Genomic DNA, 20,609 nt, shown 5'->3' with positions numbered 1-20,609 from the left:
AGGATTGTTGGATCACCTAACTAACTATTAGGAGCACCGGCAGAGCTAAGTGTCAGCCAACCTGGGTCACAGGTCCCCTTGCCCTCCGCTCGTCCACTGCTATAGAGTCGAGAATTCCGTCGTTTACTTTGAGCTCTTGTGCTCCACAGTCCCCAGCCCCAAAATCCTATATATCCTAGACTGCTAGTCGCTCTTGGCACTTCTGAAGGTACGAAGATTCGAGATTGTTCTAGTTATTTTTATAGTTTTGTTCCTTGCTTCTCATCTGAACCTCATGTACTACGGCGTCGGTCCTCATGAAACAGAGTAGAAATGCTATATTCAGCATTTGAAGGCTACTTACTCTATATTGGGTATATGTTCATTTATATTATTAATTAGACAAAATGCCCCCCTCTCTATTGTTGTGAGCTCCGCAACTGATTGAGAGGTTGGATCAAATTAAGTCCATAACTCGATCCCTGTCATTCCATGGTTACTTACGTCAAACAGAACAAGGCTTTACTGAATTTAGTCGAAATAATTAATACCAGCGTCCGGTGGGCTAATGAAATCAAGACATTACTGGAGCATTGATCTCGATAATAAGATTACACGAGGGAAAGAGTGTGACTGCTAGCTAAGCACTCTTTTAAAACCAGAATGCTGTTATTTGCGTATTACTACAACAATATATAATGGGCCCAATTCAAGAAGTCTCTCACAGTCTCACCCTCCCAGTTCTATCGGAACAAAGAAAACACCCAATACTGGACGTGGTTGTATATAAGAGGCTCATCAGTAGTTTGGGCCTCCAGTCCATATATATGCTGACGGTTCCGATCGCTTCCAGCTCACACCTCTCTGCCTCTCACGCCCACACCACGCCACCGCACGCAGAGAGCGAGCGCGCGAACGGGGGAGACATGGCCCACTCACCGTCGGGATCGCACGCGGCGGCGCCCTCGATCGGGGACGATGCCTTCACCGACGCGGTGGCGGAGGACGGCGGCGACTCCAAGCTCTCCGCGCTCCTCTTCGGTACGACCACATCCCCCCGCAGTTCGCTTCCGCAGTCGCCCTCCCCCCTTCTGCTAATTACCCGAGATGCTGAGTCTGTTTGCTACTGGGTTCGAAGCGATTATTCGCCCCATAGATTGGTGGTTGCTGATGCGGAATTTCCTAATTCGTGCTTCCTTCGAGGAATGTTTGGTGCTGGGGTGCGGGGATCGAATCGCCCGTGGTGTCTCGTTGCCTGGTTTCGCACGACGGCACGAGTCTGTGGTCTGCTTAGAATCGCGAGCAATTTGGTCCACATCCATCCGATTCTTCTCGGTTCGGTCGTTTCCCCATCCCGTCCCGATTCGATTCATTGTTTGGGGTTATGCTCTCTCGGTAATTTTTGAATCGGTGTCTCGAATTTCCTATCAGAAACATCTCCGTTCGGCGGCGATAGATCACTGGTTACATGTTACATCCCGATTTCCGAACACTCTTCACATGTGCACACACGGGATCGCCTCAATTGACTATCTATTCGCAAGCCAGTAGTAGTAATATGCTTGTAGATTGCTAGTGCGATTTGTTGCTGCTCGAATGTGGAGTGACTGTGAAAATGGGGGCTCTATTACTCTGCAGTCGTAGTCGGGGATGGTTCTTCTGATCCATACCATACCATGTTCATTTGTTTGTGCATCCCGTTCCAACTGGATGCGACATTTAAGGCAGCTTCCTCCTCATAAGTTTACTCGTAGTATTGAACTGTTGTATTAGATTTTTACATAAAGTCAAACGAATTTCATCTACAAATCACCTCTGTTGCATAGAGTGGACAGCTTACTGAATTCCATATACCCAAACTACTCATTCAAACTGGAATTGCTCTTCATACCAACAGAACAACTGTTGGCACCTGTGTATTCCCTGGTACAGTACTATTCGTGCTAACATGGGCGTGAACTGTTTTTGCGTTTGGGCGCAGACGTGTCGCAGCAGGTGCAGGGCGGTCTCCAGAGCATGCTCAAGATGAGCAGGTGAGCACCGGTCGCGCTGTGCATCCTTATTTCAGATTCTCGATTAATCCAGTAAACCACCGGCTTGGCCCTGACACCGTTGTGCCATGCCGTGCCGTGCCTCTTGTGACAACGGTGGCAGCGAGATCGCGCGGTGTGACGGCGAGATCGACGCGGAGGTGGAGCGCGCGAGGGATGCCGTGGCGGAGAAAGGCCGGGCGCTGCACGACGAGCGGGAGAGGGTCCAGAAGGCCGCCCTCGTCGCGCTCGACATCCTCAGCGGCGGCCGTGGCGCCATCTGAAGGGACGCACGCCGCACACCGCCACCGACAGTATGCCCCCACCTCAGATCACACACGGTTCTCGCAATATTCCTGCTCCATTTGTGAATGTCATGCTGCAATACGTTTTTGGTCGATGTTAGCCTTTGGCAGTAGTAGTAATATTTAGACTGATGGCAGTAATATCAGCTTGTTGCCTGTTGAACCGCCGGAACGTAGTTCAGAACTAGGGCCTCGTTTAGATCACCTCTAAATTTAAGTTTTTTTTACTCTTTCTCCATCACATTAATTTTTGGACGTATGCATGAAACATTAAATGTAGGTAAAAAAAATAACTAATTGCACAGTTTGGTTGTAAATCACGAGACGAATCTTTTGAGCCTAGTTAGTCCATGATCAAATAAAGTTTGTCAAATACAAACAAAACGTGCTGTAGTGTCCAGATTGAAAAATTTGCAATCTAAACAAGGCCAGATGTGCACGATATGATCGATGGAGATTGCCGTGGTAGGTACTAGTGCAGAGATTATCAGTGCTGTTAGCGTTGCACGCTATCGCAAAAATGGTGACTTTTTTTTTGGGATCTGGGACGTTGAGTGTCTTTTGGAACTGAGACTGTTGATCAAGTGCAGTTGGGGAGGGGGTCTACGGGAACACGATTTGCGCTGCAGAATCGGGAGCTTTACAGCGTGTTTAGTTGTCCAAACTTTAGAATTTGGGTTACTGTAGCACTTTCGTTTTTATTTGACAAATAGTGTTCAATCGTGGACTAATTAGGCTCAAAACGTTCGTCTCGCAATTTTCAACTAAACTGTGTAATTAGTTTTTTTCGTCTACATTTAATGTTCCATGCACGTACCGCAAGATTCGATGTGATGGGTACTGTAGCACTTTTTTTTTAGAAATTAGGGTGAGAACTAAACACGCGCTTAGTTCTTGTGCTCAATTGTAGCTTCTGGGAGTCTGAGATCCCAGATCGTAGATTCTGCCTCTGCCGTTGTTCTGCAACCCAAACTTGTGAAACGAGCTGTGACGAGCAACGAGGTGCCTCACGAACTTTCAGTTGACAATCCGTCGTCTTGTACAAGTTGTAACAGACGCGGTGTAGGTAACATGGGCCGGGTGTTCCCCACCAGCACATCGTACTGGCCCATCAGGCCATGGCCGGTCCAACTCCAAATAGCGCTACACATTTTCTGAAAACGAATGGGCTACCTCACACTACGTACTTCGTTTTTCAATCTTACTCCTATTTAGTGTTTTTAATAAGGAGGACAAATGTCGATGACAGCATACGTCCTGTTCGTTTGGCTTATAAGCCATACTTTTTTAGCCAACGAATAGTATTTTTCTCTCATAATAAATCAGCCAACAGTACTTTCAGTCATGACTTATCAGCCAAGCGAACAAGGCATAGTCGACAAAGAATAGGGTTTGTTTGAGATCAAATGGAGAGGTAATACCCTATGTCTTTGCTTGTGATTTTTGTGTGCAACGGTTCGAGTATAATAGTAATTAAGCATCTGACCCTAGTTGCATAAAAGATAGGATATGGTCGATTATAAATTACATTACAAAAAACAAAGTTTTCTAGGCTTTGATTGTTGCTTATAAGTTCTTTATTAGGGGGACAACTCATCTTCTAATATAGAGCACATTTGGTTTTCTAGGCAAGCCTCACTTTGCCTTACCCAACCAGAAAATGAAGAAAGCAATGAATTTGGTTCCCTTGCCTTGCTGCCTAGATTTCAGTGCAAGCTAGAACTAAGCTAGCCAAATTAGCTCTCCTTAATGGACAAGGTTTAGGCTTGCCTGGCCGAGCAAGGTTAGCTCCCCATCCAAACATAAACCATAATAATGTCTAAGAAGAGCCTGCCTTTATTTAGATTTCCTGGGAACAACTTCAGTAGGACCATACTCACAACTTGAGAGTTGAGGAAAAATTCATCATCTCTTAAGACCCCTTAGACCCCTACTGAAGTCCTACAGTGAGGAGGCCCTCAAATCGTTCCTATGCGCTCTCTATACCAGGCCTACACACGCACTATCTCTTTTACTTGGCCATGTTGTCTCCCATCTCCATGTCTGGCGCCATACTTCTCCACCTCCGATATTGCCCACGCGCGGTCTTCCCTGCCTCTTCTACCGTCAACTTGCACAGCCTCAGCTACTTTCCTCGTGGATCTGGACCCTCCCCCTTTCAACTTTGTTGCTGACCTGCACCTCCTCTGGTTATTTGCCATCAAATTGACGTTGCTTGTCTCTGACAAAGCCTCCACGTTGAATCGAGCCTCCCTGCTCAAGCACCTACATGAGCTTCAACCTACCAAACATGCACAATCTTGTCCACCTGGAGCCCCATCGAGGATAAGCCAGCCATGGCTACAGAAAACACCGACATCATCTTCATGTCCTTCATGTCATGATATAGTGGAGTGAAAGGACCTAGGATGCCGCATAGAGGGGGATGAATAGACGTTTCTAAAAATTAACACCATCAAATACAGAAACAATTAGAAAAGGGAGTTTCCAAAATGAAAACTCCAAATTAAGAGTAATGCCACCCTCACAAATTAGTCACAGAGTAAACAAGGTATAAAGAGTATATCTAGAAGTTACAACCCTGCAACACAAAGTTAGAACAGAGAATAAATATTTTCAGCACAGGTAGAAAATACCGGACGTGTCCGGAATGAATACCGGACATGTCCGGTATACACGATTTCTGCAGAGCAGCCCCAGACTTGCTCTTTTCGATTTCTATCTTCAAGCCAAACTGCAGGTACCTACTAGAGATGACAATATACATAGAGAACCTGCACAAGAGCTGGATCAACACAAATATCAAATGAAATACGAATTAAGACACGATATTTGTTTTACCGAAGTTCGGACTCGTTCGAGTCCTACTCTCCGTTGAGGGGACTGCGGGCGACCCAGCGAAGGTCAGCCCTAGAGAGTACCACGAAGGTCACTCTAGCCGAAGTCTTTTCCAACTTATTTTCCTCCTTCCACTAGTTGATTCCGAGGCAGCGAAATCGACCGTTACAAACTTTCCGAGGCACACCACAATCTCTCGGGTGCTCTCCAGCGACGCCTAGCCGTCTAGGATCGAAGAGTCCAAGAGTAACAAATGCAAATCACAAGATTTGATAATATGCACAAGTGCTCAAGTGGTTGGATTGCTCTCTTTTTGAATTTCTCTCAACCCACTAATTGATTTGGCAATTTGGATCACACACTCACTAAGAGAGGGTTTGGAAGAGTTGGCAAGGCTCAAAAACGTGTATGTGTATCAGCAGAATCAGCAGCCTCCAAAGGTGGAGGCTTGGGGGTATTTATAGCCCCCTTGGAAAACTAGTTGTTTTATAGCCGTTGCCATACCAGACACGTCCAGTATGACTTACACTGCGCCAACGGTAACTGAGTTACAGTAACGTTTGTAAGGCATCGGAACTCCCGATGAATGCCGAAATTTCCGACCGTCGGAACTCCCGACTCATGTCGGAACTCCCGACCCTCGGCACATTTGAAAACCATGGTAACTGAGTTAAAGCATGTTAGGTGTCGGAACTCCCGATACATGCCGGAACTCCCGACCCTCAAGGCATTTGAAAACTAGCTGTTGGCCTCTGGCCGTCCATACCGGACATGAATACCGGACACGTCCGGTATGACCACCACAGTGAACTCTCCAAGTCAGTTAAGCGCGAGACGTCGGAACTTTCGACCATTGCCGGAACTCCCGACCGTCGGAACTTTTGACTCACGTCGGAACTCCCGACGAACCAACTCGAGAAAAATAAGAATTTTATTGTGGCCGGGCACATACCAGACACGGCCGGCCAGATCAGCAAAACACAAGTTAGCTCCTTTGTCTCTCAAACACTCAAAACTCACATGGGTTGGCTTGAGCACTTATGAAACATTATCTACCAACATGATGCATCCCTCTTAATAGTACGACATTCCTATTAACTCAAATTTAAAAGTATAACGAATTTCTTAATAGTACGACATTCCTATTAACTCAAATTTAAAAGTATAACAAATTTAAACCTTTTGAGTTGATCTCTTTCAACCGAAGCCATGTATTCCAATCTTCATCAAGTGAGGGTGCTAACATGTTGATATTGATCTTTTCACTTGAGCATAGCCATCTTGAGCACGTGACTTGATTCCATTCATCAAATTTGAATAATCCCAAATGTATCAAGTCACTTCCATCAAACACTCCAATAGTAATTTGATCATCCACATTAACATGACCATCATAGCTTGATTAGTACCTCAACTAAATGCAAGTACTTCCTTCTTCACCCTAGCTAGGTTCTTCGACCGCCAATCCGTCGCTTGCCCTTCACCCTTGCTTAGTACCTCGAAGCCTTTCCTTGCTTTCTTCACCATCTCAAGCCATCAAGTCACATCTTGTGTTGAATCATCAATTCATTTGTATTGTTATCTTTTTTATTTCAATTTAGCAAGCTTCAGATATGAGACCATTCCATATGCAATCCATCATGTCTCATTAATTAATTCTTACGAGTTTGCTTTCACATAGTATATGGTAATCCCACAACAAATAAGCCTTTGTATGAATTACATTTGTATTGTTGTCTTGTGCTTGAACTAGATTATTTATACAACAATACATCATTTTGGCTTTCATAAAGTACCTGTGAGATAACCTATTATCTGTCCACACTTAGTAAACGGTTTAGACCTTTAATCATGTTGTCATTGAATCATCCAAAACCCACTAAAGGGCTAGATGCACTTTCAATCTCCCCATTTTTGGTGATTAATGACAACTTGATTAAAGCTTACAAAAGAATATAAACATTTAAGCTTTTGGGTTCAATGATTTATGAGAGGCTCCCCCTTAATATGTGCTTATAATTAGAATTCACAAAATGACCTCAAATGTCAATTGCACATACTAAAATATATAGGAGACTCCCCCTAAATCATTACATCCGTGGAGTGCATGTGTGTGTGATAAAGTAAAACCATGATGCATATAACAAGATATATGACACAAGAATAAATATAAAGACGTCACATCAAATATTTTCATTCTAGTATGCATAGTCCATATGAAAATAAATAAAACACATGTATGTCACACATAGCACTCATTGCACATTTTCTCAAATCCACAAGCCATTAATATATAAATAAAGATCATGTCTCGAGAGATACATAGATAAAGCATAAGTAAGTCTCATCTCAAACTCAAGATACATTAATGAAGCTCAAAAACTATGGCCTGCAGTACATATCTTCAGGTACAAAGATAAGCAAATGAAACAAAAATCCTAAAACTTTAATCAGTCTCTCCCCCCCTTTGTCATCTATCACCACAAAGGTCCAACAATGACATACTAAGGACAAAGGGGCTACAAGCTGTCTCTAAAAGCTGTGATCACTCATCATCATCTTCATCTCTACCAACATCCTCATCATCTGAGCGTGTAGCACCGGCTGGACGAGAACCATCCGCACCAGATGGTTCATAGAAACTACCTGTGAGGTCACTCCACCAGTCTGAAGCATACTCGTCTGCAGCACTAGGACGTGGCTGAGAGTGAGTAGGCACATGAGCTTGTAGTGGTAAAGTGTCAGGGTGCTGCTACCGTTGCTAAAGGAACTTAGCAAACTCTATGTCGTACCTGCCCTGTTGCTGCTCCTCAGTCTCAGGCTCACTACCTACCTCATCTAAAAGTGGAGATCTAGGAGGATCAAGCTCAAGTCTAGTAGCAATCTGCTTCAGAGTCCGAGTGACCTTCCTCCTAGCCTCCCTCTCCTTCTGCTGATAGGTCCATATGTCCTTGCACATCCCAAAGATAGCACTGAACATCTTACGAATAGGAGAAGGAGGACTGCGATGACATGTAGGAGCATGTGGCAGAGGGGAAGCTCGTCCTGCTGCTGCACCCCCTATAGGTGCATCTGCCTCTAGTACTGCTGCTCCTCCTCCTGGTCCTGCTGGAGGTACACGAATCTCAGGTAGATCTGCAATAATCTTCAAGGACTTATGTACTTTGTCATACTCAAAGGTATGCCCTGTGACCTGCTCAATCATGTGCATGATGTAGGGAGCAAAGCCACAGCCCTTGAGGGGCCTCTCTCCGATACTCCTGATCTCGCACCAAATAAAGTCAAAGAAACTGAAGGGCCGTGCACCTAGAGCCATCCTGTGGAGCAAGTTCCTAGAGTAATCTGCAATGTTGCCCTTGTCTCCACCCTTGTAGTCAATAGTCTTCCTGAACATCCTGTCTAGGTATCTATAGGTAGGGTGAAGACCTAGAACCTTCCCCACTGCTCCTCTCTCACCTCCTAGTGGATACATGTAGACGAGCTGCTCTAGAGGCAACACCTGCTCTGTGTGGATCCTATCTTTTTGAAGATCATCATCTGAGAAGCCAAGTAGAGCTGCAAAACAATCATAATCAACGTTGTACCACTGGCCCTCAAGCATCTAGTGCATACGCCTCTCATCCTCCTCAACATATAGGGTGGCATAGAACTGAGCTACCACCTTTGTGTTTTAGTCATGCTGGAACTCCATAATCTCATAAACCCCTGTATGCTCACAAATGGCAATAGCGTGATCAATGGAGACCTTCTGCAAATCTTTGACATACTGCCAATCAATCCACTGAGACCTGGCAATCACTGAGTTTCTGGTGAGGATCACACTAGTGTGGAAGTCCATATGAAAGACTGTCTGAAATTGATGATCAAACTGAATCCTAGACAAGCCCCTTGGATCAATTCTCCTCTCATCTCTAGCTCTTCTGGTCATGCCTTTCCCTCAATAGTCAACTCCAGAAACATAAGAGGGTACACTAGGTGGATGTGGCTCAAGTAAACCATAGTGCATACCCTGACCTAGCTGGTGCTGAGTTGGAGGTACTGCCTGCTCTTCCTCAATCTCTTGCTCATCATTTGAGCTACCACCATCTGAACCTCTATCAGTGCTCTTCCTCTTTCTGGTACTGGGCTCCACTCTATACTCCTCTATATCTATGTCAGAGGAAGAATTGTTGTCTCTCTCTTTGTACTGTGGAGCACCCCTAGTAGCCCTGGAGAGTCCCCTGCTGCTGCCCTGCTCCTACTAACTGTATCTAGGATGCATTTCTTGTCTTGCCTTCTTGTATTTCTCCAAAGCTGGATCATGCCTATGCTTGGACCTAGGCTCCTGTCTTCCACTCATAGTTGTTGTCCTGTATCCAAAGATTTGCAAGGAATTTTTTATACATGCCCAAACAATAGCTCATTTTAGTTGAAATATAGAAATAAGAATAATTATCCTATGCTTTGTAATCACCTCAACCAAACTAGGTCAAAAGGTTCACAAAACACAATAGACAATTAAACTTAGTCCTAAGAATCAACCACTGAGAAGATTGAAACAAGGGAGCAAAATCTGCTCTGCTGTCCCATACCGGACACATCCGGTATGAGCGGATAGCAACCCTAACCGGGGTCCTTGGCTCAATCTTCAACCAAACCAATCCAAACTCTGGGCATTGCTTCTAGACAGGTAATGTAGCATCTCTACCGAAGGGATTTCAAAATCATGCCCTAACCACTTAAATCGGATGAGGTCCGGGATTAGGGTACCTTGAGAGTGAATGAAGATGCGATTGGAAATCCAAGTCCCAGAGCCTTCGATCTTGATGGAAATCTCCTCCTGTCCAATCTCCCTCACTTCCTTTTCATGGTGGAAACTCGAAATCGCCAATGAAGGTTGAGGAGAGGCGGCTGGGTTGGCTGGGAGGAGGAAAAACTAACTTGGCCGAAGGGGTACCGACCGTTTTATAACCCTGCTCATACCAGACACATCCGGTATCTGCGGGCTGGCTGTTCTTGTTCTAAATTTCATTCACTTAATTCCAATCCACTTCTCTATCATTTCTTGATCCAAAAACATGTATGTCCTTGATCCAAATAAGGTGTAATTACTTTTCTTATCCAAATGCCATGAGTATCACCTCTCTTTTCCAAATATTTGGCATATATAGATTTTGATTACTTGAGAGAGATTGTGAGACAGTAGATTGTGGACTTAAGAAAGCCATGTCATGTGTAATTAGCCAATCAAACAATCAAGGAGAGCTATAATTATCATATGACAAGGCTAGGTCACAAAGACCAAGATTCAAATAGTTTTTCAAATTCACACCACCTACACATGCTAGTAATGAGTTTTGAAAAAACATCTCTCCTATGTCACACAAATGCACATTCTAACATATAAAGGGCCTTAGATGCACTTACAATGCATGTATATAAAAACATACCTTTGCCTTGAGCCCACAAGAATACCACTAAGAACATACATAACATGATAATCTTTATGTTGACCTTGATTGCCAAATAATCATGCTAGATACAAAATCAATTTTTCATCCAAAGGACTACAAAGAATGCTAGATAAATTTATTAGTCCACAAGGTGCAAAATAGAAACTGAGCTCCCCCTAAATATAAGTAATTTGAATAACTTTCAACTAGCACTTTATTCTTTTAAGAATTTGGGAGTCAATTTTCTATTTTGAACCATAACCAAATAATTTGCCATATTTAAATTTAAGTACAAGAGATGCTCACAATCCACTTAGTTTTGGTAAACCACAAGCTTCTGAGTAAATTGAGGATATATGAAAATATATGGATCAAAGACCCAGTTGCAATCCTATTAGTGTTCTGGTTCTTGCAATACCGTTCACGTCCAGTAGGTATACCAGACATGTCCGAAATACGCAGAACAGAAACACTTTCTTTCTGTCCCAGGCCATACCGGACACGTCTGATAGTAATATCGGACACGTCCGATAGGTGCAGGACAGAAATAATTAATTCGCTGCTTGTGATTCTTCGTTTAGCTCTATTATTTATTGTATACCTGCAACTCAACAAATGAATTGCTCTACTAGAGAGCTATTAAAAGCATCATATGGCAAACATGATAATTATCAAGTAAAACTAATTAGTCACTTTCAATTTTTCACAAAAATGCCTATTTGTGAGTCATTGAGCACAAAACAAACAAAGTGACTATCCTATAACGGTTCAAGTACTTTGTTACCAATGGTGAAGATGAAGTAAATGATATATTCATTAAATTATCTTTGGGTCAACCATATAGGAGATTATGATAAGAATTGATTGATAGATTGAGTGAATATTTTTAATTTACTTGCTCAACCACCCGAAGCCTTCATCTCATCACCAAGTACCTACATCATTAACCTAAGCACACTTTGGTACTCAACTCTTGTTGGGTCCTTTTGAGTTAGTCAACAAATGCTTAGACACCCAAATAGCTTTAGCACTAGTTTGTGGTGAACACATCACCTTGCTAGTGCTAACTCCATTTGTGGTCTTCCTAAGCATATCATTATAAACAAATGTGTTTGGCTTAGGAGTGTTACCATTTGGGCATTCATAGCTTACATGCCCCTTTCTTCTACAAGCATAGCATATGCGGCCTTTGTTTGCTCTATGCTTGCTTTGCTTGTATGGACATCTATCAACCTTGTGGCCCATCTCATTGCATCCATAGCATCTTCTTGTTGCAACTTGGGCTTTCTTTCTTGCCTCTTTGTACATTGGCCATTTCTGGTAGGATGCCCTAATTTCTTGCTCATGAGACAAGCGCTTTGTTCATCACTTTTCTTTTGGTTGGCCAACTTATTTGAGGCCTTTTGTTCGGCCACTTCACACTTGTTGACCCAACTCTTATGTGGACACATGGCCCACTCATGTCCATATAATTCATAACCATAGCATAACCTTTTTCCATGTTTCTTGCTCTTGGTTGTGTTGGCCATACTTGAAATGTGATTCTTTTGTTGGGTTTTGGAGGAAGCAAGGTTTGAACCCTTCTCGAGCTTCTTCACCATGTTATCACGGTTATCTTGAGAAGGTTGTGCTTTCTCCTTACCCTTCAACCGAATCACATCTTTCTTTAATCTTTTCACCTTTTCTTTGAGCTCTATGTTTTCTATGAGATTTAGCTCAATCGAAGATTAGCTTGCTTGAGGAGCACACTCATTAGTACAAGAAATACTTAATTGAGATGGTGTACTAGTGAGTGAATGTGTAAGAGGTTGAGAAAATTTTACCGATGTGATCACAACCTCATGAGCTACCTCAAGCATGATGCTTGATTCTACTACTTCCTCATGAGAGCACTTTAGATGAACATAGTTTGCTTATAGCACATTATACTTGCTTGATAGTTCATCTAGCCTTGCCTTGAGCTCAAAGTTTTCCTTCTCTAGTTGTGAAACACTAGAAGAGAAGTTAGTAACTAAAACATGCTCAATTGATAATTTTTCATACCTTTCACTTACATCCTTTAGTTCTTCCATCTTAGAGATGAGAAACAATTCTTGCTTTTAAAGTGATTGCTCTTGCTTCTCAATCTCTTCTTCAAGCTCATCATTCTTTTCAACTATATTCATGATAATGAACTTGTCCTTGTGGTTGAGATGATCAAAATTGTAGTTGTCTTCAACTTCAACATCACTCTTATCTTGATCATCCACTTGTGCTTTCTCCTTTTCTTGATCTTTCTTGTTACTCTTCTTCTTGCTTTTCTTGGCCATGAGACACAAGTGATGAGTATCATGAGATACTGAGGTTGACTCATCACTTGGTCGCCACCAGGCTTGAGCCTCATCATCACAGACAACCTATTGTCCTATTGCCACGGCCATATCGGACACGTCCAGTAGGCATACTGGACACATCCAGTATGTGCAGGCAGCCAACATGTCATGCATTGCTTGCACTTCTTGCTCCGGCTCGGTGCTCTTGAGGTCTTGTGAGGCTTCTTCGCTGCATGAAGACACAATGCACATACTTTTTATTGACTCGATCTCAAGTGCATCATCACATTTAGATTTTCCATATAAATCAAAAAGTCCAGTCCAAATGAGATGAGCACTCTCCGGAGGTGGTTGTCCATTGAAGATTGACTCATCTTGAACCTCTACACTCAATGTACTCAAAATAATATTAATAGCTTGAGCATTGAGTTGCACGCATATCTCTTCCTCTTTTGACAAATTTTTGTAGTTGCTCCAATCAACTATAGAAAGAGGTATGCTTGCATCCATAATATGCTCAACAAGAGGACTAATATCTCTAAAGGCATTGAGTACATGAATTGACCAAGGTAGAAAATTTGAACCATCATTTTGGAGAAGCACCGACTCCAACTCGATGGGCGTCGACATCCTTTTCTCACGGCGGTGAAGCTTTAGGTGAGAACCTTGCTTCGATACCAATTGAAAGGACCTAGGATGCTGCCTAGAGGGGGGTGAATAGGCGTTTCTAAAAATTAACACCTTTAAATGCGGAAACAATTAGAAAAGGGAGTTTTCAAAATGGAAACTCCAAATTAAGAGTAATACCACCCCTCATAAGTTAGTCACAGAGTAAACAAGATATAAAGAATATATATAGAAGCTACAACCCTGCAACACAAAGTTAGAACAGAGAATAAATATTTTCAGCACAGGTAGGAAATATCGGACGTGTCCGGTATACATGATTTCTGCAGAGCAGCCCCAAACTTGCTCCTTTCGATTTCTATCTTCAAGCCAAACTACAGTTACCTACTAGAGATGACAATATACACAGAGAACCTGCACAAGAGCTGGAGCAACACAAATATCAAATGAAATATGAATTGAGACACGATATTTGTTTTACCGAAGTTCAGACTCGTTCGAGTCCTACTCTCCGTTGACGGGGCTGCGGGCGACCTAGCGAAGGTTAGCCCTAGAGGGTACCATGAAGGTTACTCTAGCCGGAGTCTTTTTCAACTCCTTTTCCTCCTTTCACTAGTTGATTCCAAGGCGGCGGAATCGACCGTTACAAACTTTTTGAGGCACACCACAATCTCTCAGGTGCTCTCCGGTGATGCCTAGCCGTCTAGGACCGAAGAGTCTAAGAGTAACAAATGCAAATCACGAGATTTGACAATATGCACAAGTGCTCAAGTGGTTGGATTGCTCTCTTTTTGAATTTCTCTCAACCCACTAATTGATTTGGCAATTTGGATCACACACTCACAAAGAGAGGGTTTGGGAGAGTTGGCAAGGCTTAAAACGTGTATGTGTATCAGCAGAATCAGCAGCCTCCAAAGGTGGAGACTTGGGGGGTATTTATAGCCCCCTTGGAAAAACTAGCCGTTTTATAGCCGTTGCCATACCGGACTGCGCCAACGGTAACTGAGTTACAGTAACGTTTGTGAGGCGTCGGAACTCCCGATGAATGCCGGAACTTTCGACCGTCGGAACTCCCGACCCTCAGCACATTTAAAAACCATGGTAACTGAGTTAAAGCATGTTAGGTGTTGGAACTCCCAATGCATGTCGGAACTCACGATCGTCGAAACTCCTGACTCACGTCGGAACTCTCGACCCTCAAGGCATTTGAAAACTAGCCGTTGGCCTCTGGCCGTCCATACCGGACACGTCCGATATGACTACCACAGTGAACTCTCCAAGTCAGTTAAGCGCGAGACATCGAAGCTTCTGACCATTGCTGGAACTCTCGACCGTTGGAACTTCCATCTCACGTTCGGAACTCTCGACGAACCAACTCGAGAACAATAAGAATTTTATCGTGGTTGGGCACATATCGGACACGTCCGGTATCAATCCGGATCAGCAAAACACATGTTAGCTCTTTTGTCTCTCAAACACTCAAAACTCACATGGGTTGGCTTGAGCACTTATGAAACATTATCTACCAACATGATGCTTCCCTCTGAATAGTACGACATTCCTATTAACTCAAAGTTAAAAGTATAACGAATTTAAACCTTTTGAGTTGATCTCTTTCAACCGAAGCCGTGTATTCCAATCTTCATCAAGTGAGGGTGCCAACATGTTGATATTGATCTTTTCACTTGAGCATAGCCATCTTGAGCACGTGACTTGATTCCATTCATCAAATTTGAATAATCCCAAATGTATCAAGTCACTTCCATCAAACACTCCAATAGTGATTTGATCCTCCACATTAATATGACCATCATAGCTTGATTAGTATCTCAACTAAATGCAAGTAATTCCTTCTTCACCCTAGCTAGGTTCTTCGACCGCCAATCCGTCGCTTGCCCTTCACCCTTGCTTAGTACCTCGAAGCCTTTTCTTGCTATCTTCACCATCTCAAGCCATCAAGTCACATCTTGTGTTGAATCATCAATTTATTTGTATTGTTATCTTTTTCTTTTCAATTTAGCAAGCTTCAGATATGAGACCATTCCATATGTAATTCCTCATGTCTCATTAATTAATTCTTATGAGCTTGCTTTCACATAGTATATGGTAATCCCACAACAAATAGGCCTTTGTATGAATTACATTTGCATTGTTGTCTTGTGCTTGAACTAGATTGTTTATACAACAATACATCATTTTGACTTTCATAAAGTACCTGTGAGATAACCTATTACCTGTCCACACTTAGCAAACGTGTTAGACCTTTAATCATGTTGTCATTGAATCATCCAAAACCCACTAAAGGGCTAGATGCACTTTCACGGAGGCTCCTCAAGTTTGTCGCCGGGCACCATGAGTGGCACCACGTTGTGCTCGCGCACCACCGTAGCTCCTAGTAGGATGCTTGACACTAGCTTCTTCACTGGCAGTGGTGGAAGGGGCAGACAACACAGTCGAGGCGATGATTCTAGCGGTAGAGGAGGGAGATAGGGGAGGGATGATGTATCTGGTTTTGATGGGAGAAGGTAAGGGATGATGGGGATATGGAGAGAGAAACAAGGACATTAGAAGAAAAAAAAAGTAATATAAGACAGTGACAAAAGGGTTCCACATGTCATGAGAGAATTGAGGGCTAAAATGTAAGTGTTGTTGCTAGAGTTGGATCAACTATTTGAGAGTTGTACAAGTAAGGAAAGCCCCAAATTCTCTAAATATAGATCCTAATTTGAGGGATATTATTGAGGTTGGTGTAAGCTTGTTCTTCAAGTTGGCATTATCGAACAAATATTATCCCCAATACACTAATATCCACCGACAAATCTACTACGAACCTGTACTATCTTTTCACAATTTTGGTACTACATTTGAATTAGAAAATATTTGCTAGGGAAATCTCCACTAAGGCGGTGTTCGGCTGGCTGGTGGCTGGCTGGCCAGCCCACTCATGAAAGAACAGTGTTTCCAGACAGAACAGTATTTTTCTCTCACAACAATAAGCCGGAACAGTATTTTGACTTATTTTTCAGTCCTGCCGAACATGCTATAAGTCGTTAAAAATGATTGTTCAAAATCTGATTTTGCCAACCGGATAAAAGAGTTGCGAGCAAAAGATTTGTCATCCATGAACAGTTTCTAGTTTTTCCCCCTCTACATAAGACCACTCTCAGCAGGAGTTTTATAAGAGTTTCATGTACATTAAATAAGCTAACATAACATAAGCATAGATGAAAAAGATGAAACTTGTCTATGTTGTTTTCAAAATATGTATGAGATTATTGGAAAACTCTCGCTCGTGGGCCTAGCGATTGATGGATTCAGCTTGGTCCGTGGTTTACGCGATCACGCCATCATTGATAGCCGAGATCGGCGTCTACAACTGCCATGCCACCACATCGGCAGTCAGCAGGCACAGCCAAGGCAGGCCAATCGTGAGCAGGGCAGGTAGAGCCGTAGAGGTCTTCCGAGGATACGGCGAGTCATAACAATTCTGTTTACAAAGGCAATTGAATGAATCATCGTCGGACTATTTCACACTTTTCTCTTGTCATCACAGGTCGTACAAAGTCATCGTAATGTGTATGGAAATATACGGTGGTTCTATCTCGAGACAATGAGACATACAATTATTTATTTATTTATTTATTGAGATAGAGAGAAGGGACACTGAAGAATGTGTAACGATTATTTGGCGGGTGATTCTAAGGACTACACAAGTCTATTCCGACGGAGAGATTTGTGTGTATTCGATTTGATTAGGCTGATGTAAATTGCGGTATGGATGTCTTATTATTAGTTTGGTTTCTGCAGGTTTAGGATGCATGCATGAACCAGGATCTTTGTATTGAATGAATTCGTTACTGTTTCTATTTTCCACGAAAACACTGATATACCTTTTTTTCAATGTATATAAGCAATATCATTCTAGATAGATGGCTGATAAATAAATATATGTTGATCAGACATATAGAAATAACAATAGTTATCGGTCAAAGATTTATCCTAGCTTGTATACAAAAATAATGTTATCGAAAATAGAATAGAGGGTACTTTAAATCTCTAGAAGAAAAGTTGGCAGAATCTCTTCTTCTATTTTGTTTGTGATGAAGGAAGAATCTCTAATTTACGTTCTGTTCATTTTGGCTTATTTGGCTGATAAGCCATGGCTGAAAGTACTGTTGGTTGATTTGGTGTGAGAGAAAAACACTGTTCTTTGGTTGAAAAAATACGATTTATAAGCCGAAGTGAGTTGTCCACGTTGGACCCGGGCGTCCGAATTTTTTACTTTTTGGCCCTTTTTTTCGAAAGTTTCTCTCAAATAGACCCCTGGCGGAAAGAATTCCAAAAATGTACCCTTGGCTCGGCGCCAGAGTGAGTGGCGCCGAGCTTGGCGCCACGGTGACTGGCGCCGAGCTCCTGGCCACGGGCAAACGGCCTGCAAGGGGCTCGGCGCCAGAGTGGATGGCGCCGAGCTCGGCACCGTAGATCTTGGCGCCGAGCTCGGCGCCACTCACTCTGGCGCCGAGCTACCTGCATTTAACCCCAGCCCAGCCTTCTTCCCTGAGCGTTCTTCCTCTTCTTTCTCCTCGGGTTTTTTTCTCGCCACTTCATCCTACCTCACGAATCGACATATTGGACCTTGAAAACCTTGATTTGATCCGTAGATCTTCGAGAGCAAGGTATACTCGCTCACCTCCTTGTTTTCTCGTATAGATTCGGTACATATTAGTCGGATTTTTGAACCTAAGAATCGTCATCACTTAGGGTTTCATTGTATCCCTCAATATATGTATTATACAACCGTAGGTTCATTTTAAGGCGTGAAAAATGCTAGCAAACCAAGCCGCATGTAGTTATGTTATGGGTTTATTGTTGTGGATGAAATGAGAAACCCTAGGTTTAGGGTATAATGTTAACTGCTTTTGGTTCTTATAACGAAATTGATTGTATTGTAGTTATGGTTCTCATTGATATTTTGTTGTGATGTTTTTATTTATGTTTGATAAATTACATCCTATTTGTTAGATGCAAGAAATGTTTCGGGAGGAGTTTTGGCGAAAACGGGGTCGTCCTCGCGAATTATACCCCGACGTGTCTAGCAAAGATGCCCCTGTTCCCCCTGACCTTCCTGTCCCTAACTGTGATTGTGGTTTCCCGACCCATGTTTTTCAATCGAAACATCCGGACACAGCCGCGCGTTGTTTCTACACATGTAGTCGGTTTAATGTAAGAAATTATTTGTACTATCCTTTTTCTTTATTTGTTTAAGTATGGTACTAATATATTATTGGAATCTCGTTGTGTAGGACCATGAGAGGTGCTTTTTCTTTCAGTGGATCGATGGTGTAGAAAAGTTTGATCCTAGGTACCTCTTTTTCGACGATTGGTTTAAAGGGAGACATCCACGTGAGCACTTCAAGCGGTGGGTTCCACCCCCCCTAACCCTCCGGCAATGACGGCTAAGGAGAAGCACCTAGCCGCCGTTAGACGACTCGAGGAACCTCCTCTGTGCGATTGCGGAGATCGAGCTGTGATAAACCCTGAGAATACGTTGGAGTTTGTGTGTCCAAACAAGCATGAAGTAAGTGCAAAGTGTATGTGTTAAAATCTTGAGCTATATGTATTTATGTACTAATGTCTCATTATTTAGGTGTATTCAATGGCGAAGTGTCGTTTCAAGGAGTGGTTGTATGGTCCTAAGAACCAATGGCCGAAAGAACCGCGGAGGGTTAAGGAAAAGAAGAAAGAACGTGTAATCTACAAAGCACCTCCTGTCATGTGCGAATGTGGTGTAAAATCCAACTATAGCCTAGTCCCTTCGGAGCTTGGAATAGGTCATTATTGCGGCCATATGATTGAGTATGATGAGGTTTGTTATAATTCTGGTAAACATGAAATCGTATTTTGTTTGTTTTCCTAATACATATATAATATAATATTTGTTTTGAACAGAGTACTAGGAAATGCAGTTGGGAATGTTATGATGGTCAAGCTAAGTTCTTGGATGAACTGAAGAAGAGGCAAGTAATTGCACGGAAGAGGGGATATGGACCTGACTACGTCAACCTATTCGTTAAACATCACAAAGAAAAGATGTATGAGTTTGCTAGACAGCGCGGTATTTGTAACCCGGTCGATGTTGGGCTTAACAAATGGGGATTGGAGAGGCGAACGACGTTAGAGGAGGAGAGGGCAAGGAATGAGGCAAGGGAGGAGACAAGAGTACAGATGCAGGTCTTGGACGAGCATGTTGCTACATTATGTGCCAGTGAGTGCTTGAAAACCTTTTTTCGTTGCCTGGTTTTAAATGTAATATTATCGAGTTGCTAACTGATTGCATTTTATACATCAAGGGATTGGTTGCAGCGGAGAACATGCTGCAGAGGTGGCTCGTGCAAGATATGAGGAGAAGAAGTTAGATGCCCATAGATCACGAGCTGGTCGCACCGTTCAATCATTGATTGTGCTGTGTGATGATGGAGACGAGGATGAGGACGACACTGGTAGACTGAGTGAGCTCATTGCTTTAGCAGAGGCGGGCATACAGGCGTAGGAGGCTGAGGACGACACAGGCAGACTGAGCGAGCTCATCTCTCTAGCAGAGGCGGGCATTCAGGCGCAGGAGGCTGACGACGACACTGGCAGACTGAGCGAGCTCATCGCTCTAGCAGAGGCAGGCTTACAGGCAGAGGAGGATGACGACGCGTTCTTCACTCAGACCGCAGCGGCCACAGACGAAGCGGAGGCCGCTTACTACAAGCGACAGGCAGGTGAGAGCAACGCAGTTGAGCCTAGCCGCAGCAACAGGGTTGTAGTAGAGGACTGGTACTCGGATGATGAGTTGCTTACTCAGTACGTTTCAGATTGAGGATTTGGAAGTGCATTTGCCCCTTTGTCTACTGTCGGCACTTAGTTATACTATTAATATGTTGTGTAATATGACATAGTATCTAACTTTTCATTATGTGGTTGTTTTCATTATCAATGGTCTTAATATTCCGCTTAATGATACAGACTTATTTCTATTTGAACACGTGCTGCAAAAAACAGTTAACGACATACGATATTATAGAAATCAACACACGAAAC

At 43.0% G+C, this 20,609-nt stretch overlaps 1 protein-coding gene across 5 annotated transcripts; it reads left to right on the top strand.

The window, feature by feature from the left end:
* The first annotated feature begins 832 nt into the window (after positions 1–832).
* LOC136513394 (uncharacterized) lies at positions 833–20,474 on the top strand. 5 transcript variants are annotated; one of them, XR_010773360.1, is made up of 8 exons: positions 833–1,020; positions 1,961–2,012; positions 2,134–2,323; positions 18,546–18,746; positions 18,827–19,101; positions 19,171–19,389; positions 19,473–19,788; positions 19,874–20,472. XR_010773360.1 is itself a non-coding variant. In XM_066507402.1 (5 exons), exons 2-5 carry the CDS (start codon positions 18,973–18,975, stop codon positions 20,071–20,073), a joined length of 864 nt encoding a protein of 287 aa, XP_066363499.1. In that variant the 5' UTR covers positions 18,562–18,746; positions 18,827–18,972; the 3' UTR covers positions 20,074–20,474. The 5 variants fall into 5 exon arrangements, 3 of the variants coding, with proteins under 3 accessions (XP_066363501.1, XP_066363500.1, XP_066363499.1); XR_010773361.1 differs by lacking the exon at positions 18,546–18,746 and having other exon boundaries at positions 19,874–20,469; XM_066507402.1 differs by lacking the exons at positions 833–1,020; positions 1,961–2,012; positions 2,134–2,323 and having other exon boundaries at positions 18,562–18,746; positions 19,874–20,474.
* Positions 20,475–20,609: the final 135 nt, after the last annotated feature.

Source organism: Miscanthus floridulus, chromosome 16 (assembly GCF_019320115.1).
Source record: "Miscanthus floridulus cultivar M001 chromosome 16, ASM1932011v1, whole genome shotgun sequence".
In the NCBI taxonomy this organism is placed as follows: domain Eukaryota; kingdom Viridiplantae; phylum Streptophyta; class Magnoliopsida; order Poales; family Poaceae; genus Miscanthus; species Miscanthus floridulus.
This window is presented reverse-complemented; position numbering and strand designations above follow the sequence as displayed.

What these genes read in the sequence shown, in the direction of transcription:
- LOC136513394 (XM_066507402.1), top strand. Translation starts at nt 18,973, where the DNA reads ATGACGGCTAAGGAGAAGCACCTAGCCGCCGTTAGACGACTCGAGGAA. An exon ending in TGTGTCCAAACAAGCATGAA is followed by an intron (nt 19,102 to 19,170) that starts GTAAGTGCAAAG and finishes CTCATTATTTAG; the next exon opens with GTGTATTCAATGGCGAAGTG. An exon ending in TGTTGCTACATTATGTGCCA is followed by an intron (nt 19,789 to 19,873) that starts GTGAGTGCTTGA and finishes TTATACATCAAG; the next exon opens with GGATTGGTTGCAGCGGAGAA.